General features: G+C 45.4%; 1 protein-coding gene across 1 annotated transcript in view; it reads left to right on the top strand.

Annotated features, from left to right (window-relative positions):
- The window catches only part of LOC106874345 (FRAS1-related extracellular matrix protein 1), a 115,093-nt gene that overhangs the window by 84,349 nt on the left and 23,244 nt on the right, over nt 1-7,500 (top strand). The window contains exon 3 of the mRNA XM_089344673.1: nt 3,282-5,882. Coding sequence (XP_089200799.1) covers nt 3,282-5,882 — 2,601 coding nt within the window. The remainder of the gene's footprint in view (nt 1-3,281; nt 5,883-7,500) is intronic.

Genomic DNA, 7,500 nt, shown 5'->3' with positions numbered 1-7,500 from the left:
GTGAAAGAGAGATGGTTATCAACAAGAAGATAATATAGCGCTTGTCACCATTGGTTACCATGCGTGAAATACATTTTGGGACGAATTATCCTGTCACACACACACACACACACATATATATAAACAGGCTTACACACATACATAGACATGTGTGTGACATACGTACACACACACACACACACACACACGGCGCTCCCTCATTCATCATCAGATTAAACAGAAGATGGAGGTTAAAACAGGGTTTGGTTCTTTCGTATGAGCGACTTTATGTGTCTGTGTATGAGTGGGTTTGTGTGTGTGTCTTGGCCACACGTAGACACACAGACACAAACCTCTCTCTCAGTCTCTCTCGCTCTCTTTCTCTTTCTCCCTTTCTCCCTCTTTCTCTCTCTCTCTCTCTCTCTCTCTCTCTCTCTCTCTGTATATATGGGGGTGCGTGACTGTGTAGTAAGAAGCTTCCCAACCACATGGTTCCGAGTTCAGTCCCACTGCGTGCGTGGCACCTTGGACAAGTGTCTACTACTGTAGTCTCAGACTGACCAAAGCCTTGTGAGAGGATTTGGTAAACGGAAACTGAAAGAAGCCCGTCGTATAAATGTGTGAGAGAGTGTGTGTGTGTGTGTGTGTGTTTGCGTGTATGTCTGAGTGTCTGCCGAACCGCTAAGTTACGGGGGCGTAAACACACAACACCAGTTGTCAAGCGGTGGAGGGGAGAGGCAAACACAGACACTCAAACATACACGCAAACACACACATTTATACGACGGGCTTCTTTCAGTTTCCGTCTACCAAATCCACTCACAAGGCTTTGGTTGGCCCGAGGCTATAGTAGAAGACAGTTGCCCAAGGTGCCACGCAGTGGGACTGAACCCGGAACCATGTGGTTCGTAGGCAAGCTACTTACCACACAGCCACTCGTATATTTTTTTTTAATGGTTGTCTCTCGTAGTCCCTGAATGACGGTTCTGCAGTATTCTGCTGAACGAACTGCACAAAATGATTTTGCTTAGAGTGATCAAATGCATGGGCTGTGCATTAGCACCCACCCTCCATCAAATCGACGATGCCTGAACGGGGGCACGGTGTACCCCCCGCCCACGTCAGGTATCTAAGTGATCACAGATCACACCACCACTACCACTACCACCACTACACCACCACCACCACCACCACTACTACCACCACCACTACTACCACCATCACAACCACTACCACCACTACACCACTACCACCATCACTATCACCACCACACCATCATCACGTAAGCACTACAACCACCACCGCCATCATACCTACCACCACCGTTAAACCATCATAACATAACACCCCCACCCACCACTATTAACCAATAACCTCGTTAACACAACCACCGCAGCAAACCAGCTTAACGTTATCCCCCCTCCCCCCCCCCCCGCCACATTTTTGCAGAATGGATTTACACGTCTGAGTTTCGTGAAGCGGGTGCGGTTGGGATAGGGGTGGGGAGAGGCGGGTCACATACACACACACACACACACACACACACACACACACAGCGCCCACCCCGCCCCGCCCTCTCCACGTCACCACCCCCCCACATCGCCGACAACACCGCCTCACTTCAAATGCCCACCTCCACCCGCAACAACCCAAAACACCTCCACAACTAACCCCCCCCACCACCATCCGCTCTTGTCCTCTGTGTCATCGCCTCCCACCCCAACCTCAGCTGTTGTCGCCCCCACCCCAACCCCAACCCACTCCACCCGTTTTGTTTTCTCTTTAGAATGATATTTATCTCTTACTGACAGTGACAGGAGGGGGAGAGGTGGCGTGGGTGGTAGGTGGGGAGGAGAAGGGTCTCTCTCTCTCTCTCTCCCTCCCCCCGTCCCTCACCACTCCCTTCTCACTCTCTCTCCCCTTGGCCCACCCAGCTTCTCCACCTTACCTCTTTCCTCTCTCTCTCCACCAACACCAACGCCAACCCCATCATCCGTGCATACATCACCACCACCACCACCACCGCCACCACAATTACTACTAACATCATGGCTATCACCACTACTACCACCCCAACACCGACAACCACTGCCAGCACCACCGTAACTACCGCCAACACTGTCACCACCACCAATTTCTCTGCTACAACCAACATCGTGACTATCAACCACCACAACCTCCGCCACTACCACCACCATCACTCATCATCTACAACCACCAACACTACTACTACTACTACTACTACTACTACTATTATTCAAGGCGGTGAGCTGGCTGCATCGTTAGCGCGACGGGCGAAATGCTTAGCGGTATTTCGTTCGTCCTAACGACCTGAGTTCAAATTCTGCCGTGACCAACTTTGTCTTTCATCCTTTCAAGGTCGATGAAATAAGTATTAGTGAAACACTTAGGCCAAAGTAATCGACTCACCCCTTTCCCCGAAAATACTTACCTTTTGCCTAAATTTGAAACCATTATTATTATTATTATTATTATTATTTTATGTTTGACTTTTGTTTTGCATTTGTACAAGTTGGATCCAAGTCTCACCCAGAGATCTCAAGAGACAACAAGTTAGAAGTTCATGTAGGTGTTATGCCTAGGGTACCATATATTTGGGTTTGTACAGTTTTGTTCTAGTGAATGTTTAAGAAACCATAAGAAAATTATGTTTATTTTAAAATTTGAGATCACATAGACAGTATTTTACGTAGGATATGGGCAGTTCCCATGAGCACTATCTTTTGAACTTCAGCCATTTTGGGGTTTCCTGGTATCTGAGCTAGGTAGTAATCAGCCCGTTTCGCTGTCATTCCCAGGGCACCTATGACAACAGGTATTGTTTTAATCTTCAGGTTCCACATTTTGCTAATTTCTATTTCAAGATCTTTATATTTGCTCAGTTTTTGGTAGGTCTTGACAGATACGTTTATATCGATTGGGACAGTCATATCAATGAGGAGGCATGATTTTTGTCTGAAGTCTTTCAGTATGATGTCTGGCCTATTTGCGTCTATCTTTCTGTCAGTTTGACTGGTGAAGTTCCAGAGGAGTGCAATGTGATCATTTTCAAGTACTGGGGGTGGTTTGTGTTCCCACCAGTTTTTATCATGGGGCAAGTCCAGGTTTTTGCATATTACCCAGTGAATATATTGTGCAGCTCTATCATGCCTGTTGAGATACTTTATTATTATTATTATTATTATTATTATTATTATTATTATTATTATTATTATTATTATTATTATTATTATTACTTCTCTCTCTTTCTCTCTCTATATATAAATATTTTGTTTACCTAGGTACATCCAGGACGGATCGGAAGTGATCGTGGACAGTTTCTCTCTTACTCTGACCGACGGCATCCACCAAGTGACGAAAGATATAAACATTGATATTGTCCCTATCGATGACCAGGCGCCGCGACTGCGAGACGGATTGAAACCACATCTGATCGTGTCGGAAGGCAACGACGCCGTGGTCACGTCATCCGTGCTGTCGGCAAAAGATGACGACACTGACGAAGAACTTCTGACCTTTCTGATTGTAAAGCAACCGCGCCACGGCACTCTAAAGGTGAACAGCTACGCCGTCACGAAGTTCACTCAACAAAACATTAAAGAGAAGGTGGTAAAATATCACCACAATGGTGACGAAATTGGCCCCACTCCGAAGCAAGACAGCGTGTCTTTCATAGTTTCTGACCAGAACTATGCTTCAGCTATAGAGCTTCCCATTTATGATTTGAACATTACAATAACGCCGGTTGATAACCAGAAACCGAACATTTTGTCCGGCAACCAGATACTCCTTCAAGAAGGAAGTACGTTTGTAGTGACAGTGGAAAACTTAAATGCGGAGGATATCGATACTCTTCCGCGCAACATCCGTTTCATGATTGTCAAACAACCCCAATGGGGATACCTGGAGAATACGAAACCGACACCCGGGTCGGGGAAGAGCAATGCCGGAATCCAAATCAATTCTTTCCGCTTGCAAGACGTCCTCGATAAATCCATCAACTATGTACAAACGAATCACATCGGTGTGGAACCGCTGTACGATTCAGTGGAGCTGTATGCGATGGATGGGAAGCTACACTCCGAAACGAAAACACTGGCCATCAACATCATCCCGACAAACGATGAAGTACCTGACGTCATGCTGCAAGACTTTGCCATTCTTGAAGGTGGCACCAAGACCATCAACCAATCCATTGTCGATGCCATCGACTTAGACGTTCCCAAAGACCCACTTACTTTTTCCATTTCCAAGCCGCCGAAATTCGGTAAAATTGTTGTAATGTCGCAATCAAAGACTGGAGGAGTTGAAAGACCATTCAGAGATTTCTCTATCGAAGAACTACAGAACGGAATTCAATTGAAATACAAACACGATGATTCCGAGAACTTCCACGACCGATTTGTGCTTGTCGTAAGCGACAGTAAACACGCCGTAAGAAAAACGTGCAATATAACCATTATTCCGGTCAACGACGAAAAACCCATCATTACTAAAAATTCTGGCCTCAGTCTTGAATACGGCAACTTTGGTCTGATATCCAGCAGCAGCTTGCTGGCCGAAGACAAAGACACAAACCCCTCAAACTTAATATTTGTGTTGATTTCTCTTCCGAAAATAGGAAACCTTCAATACAGAATGGAATCTTCTTATCCACCTGCTCAGGCTAGATGGTATGACTTTGAAATGGGGGCTAATTTCACCCAGGACGATATCAACAGTGACCGAATACGTTACATTCACTCTAGTGATGACACTCAGTCGAAAGTCGACAGTTTCATCTTCGTGCTGACAGACGGAGTCAACAAACACGGCCCTCTTACTTTTTCATTCCACATCAAAAACTCCAAAGCGACGAAGATCTCGTTACTCAACAAAGGACTTAAAATCAAAGAAGGAGCCCGCGCTATCTTATCTAACGAGATCCTAAGCGCTTCTGATGGTAGCACGGCTGCTGAAGAAATCCACTTCACAATCACTAAAGCTCCTAGTTTGGGACAATTGGAATACATCAACGCTCCTTTCGTGTCCATTAAGGGCTTCACTCAGCTCGACTTGGCCGGACAGCAGGTTGTGTATAACCACATATCCAAAAGTGACATCGCCGAAGACTACTTCTCGTTCACCGTGACTAACGGCTTAAAATACACTAGAGACGATCAGCTCCTTATTCATATCGAATCTCAGGACGAAGTATTGCCCACGCTGGAGGTCAACAACCCTATCGAAGTGATTCAAGGGGCGAAGGTTGCTGTGAGCACACTCCATTTGAAAATTACCGACCCCGACACTTCTGTGGAAAACCTCACTTACGAAATTGTCAAACCTCCTAAATTTGGTCACCTGTATAACCTCAACAATCTAGTGGTCCACTCTTTCACCCAGCAGGACATCAACAAGGGTCGCATCTCGTACGAAAGTGATGGTTCATTAGCTACTTTTGACCACTTCATGTTCATGATAAGTGACGGCCATCACAATGGGTTTTATACCAACACGTCTCTTTCCACCCAGCCGGTCGTCTGCAACATTCACATAAAATCCCTATCGCAAGACGCTCCTCAGCTACAGATCAACAAAAGCCCGGAAAACCTGGAGAGTTTCGGCAAGAAACGTTACGGTTTCAAGTTAACCAGCAAGTCTCTGAGAGCCTTTGATTCAGACACCGACAGTTCTCATCTGCTGTACGTCATTACGAAGCGACCGGTCAACGGTCACATTGAGAACATAGCAGCCAAGAGATACGTCCACCGGAAGTTCACACAGAAGGACCTCGACGAACAGAGTTTGCTCTATATCATAAACCCCAAGACCAATGAAGTCAATGACAGTTTCAGCTTCCGCATTGAGGACTTTAATGGAAACTCTCTTGAAAACCAAAAGTAAGTGCGATTATTTACTGCTATTGTTGTTATTAGTATTATTGTTGTTGTTGTTGTTCTTCCTCTTCTTCTTCGACTACGTTTTTCTTCTTCTTCTTCTTCTTCTTCTTCACCATTCTTCTTCTTCTTCTTCTTCTTCTTCTTCTTCTTCTTCTTCTTCTTCTTCTTCTTCTTCTTCTTCTTCTTCACCATTCTTCTTCTTCTTCTTCACCATTCTTCTTCTTCTTCACCATTCTTCTTCTTCTTCTTCTTCACCATTCTTCTTCTTCTTCTTCTTCTTCACCATTCTTCTTCTTCTTCTTCACCATTCTTCTTCTTCTTCACCATTCTTCTTCTTCTTCACCATTCTTCTTCTTCTTCTTCTTCTTCTTCTTCTTCTTCTTCACCATTCTTCTTCTTCTTCTTCACCATTCTTCTTCTTCTTCTTCTGTGTTCTATTTTGTTTTGTTTTTTTATCATATTCTATGAGTCTTTCGCAGTTGGTTTGAAACAGTAAAGTCCTTGAATCTCTCAGCAACATTCCTTCGCAGCCGCACCTTCAGGCTGAAGGTAATGTCTTAGCGTATGCTGCTGTCTCTTTATTAAACGCCCCTGTCTTATTACAAATAGCAAACGACACTTGCCAACCGTCACTTCAAAGGGTAGTCAACGAAAGTGTCTAAGAAAGAGAGGTGTGGGCAGACAGAAGAAGGGAGAAAGATGACAAAAGTCGAACAAAGAGACTAGGGAGGGTAGCAATAAAAAAAAATTAAAACGGGACCCAGAACTGTTGCGTCTCTTATCCAATAAAACTGTACCCTCCCCTCTCTGTCTTTCGCTTTGCTTTCTCCTTCTCTCTCCTCTCCTCTCTTTCTCTCTCTCTCTCTCTATCTCTCTCTCTCTCTCTCTCTCTCTCTCTCTCTCTCCTTTCTCATTCTCTCCTACTGACTTTCTCTCCGTCTTTTAAGTGTTTTGAAACAAGACTTCTCTGGCCTCAAACTTGAATTGTCATCATAGCTTCATGATGACAACAACTAAATCGAACGTCGCCCAAGTCAAGACAAAACAAAAAACAGAATGAGACGGGATGTGATGGGAGTACGTTTTGCCGACCGACCGACCGACCGATCGTCCTTGTCCCATGAGGGTTGCTAAGGGAGGACACTTCTTGCCCCACCGTCACTGTGCCTCCACACACCCCACACCCCGAATCTCAACCCCCAGAGACTGACAGATAATCATTTGGTTTGTTGCAACAGCAAAGTGTCGATGCGGAGAAACAGAGGAAGGATGAGAAGTGAACAACATGTCCTCTGGGAGGGGCACGAGAGCTGGAAATAGAGGAGAAAAAGAAGAAGAAATGGGGATGGGTTAGGATTATTGTGGGTGGATGGCGAAGAAGGATTGGGGGAGCGGTCGGTAGGTTGGTCGCTTGGCGAAGACGCGGTGGCGCTGATGAGGATGTGCAAGTAAGGTTTTGTGGTAATGTTGTAGATCTTGAGGGTGACGGTGGTAGTGTGTGGTGTGCGTGTGTGTGTGTGTGTGTGTGATAATGTAGGTGTAGTGCTGGTATAGGTGGGAGTGTTACAGTATGGTGGTACAGTTCGGCTGGTGATGTGTCGTACATATATTGGTTGTT

The sequence above is a fragment of the Octopus bimaculoides genome, chromosome 28 (assembly GCF_046866305.1).
Source record: "Octopus bimaculoides isolate indiv1 chromosome 28, ASM4686630v1, whole genome shotgun sequence".
Lineage (NCBI taxonomy): Eukaryota > Metazoa > Mollusca > Cephalopoda > Octopoda > Octopodidae > Octopus > Octopus bimaculoides.
The sequence above is the reverse complement of the archived record's forward strand: the minus strand, read 5'-3'. Positions and strand labels throughout refer to the sequence as shown.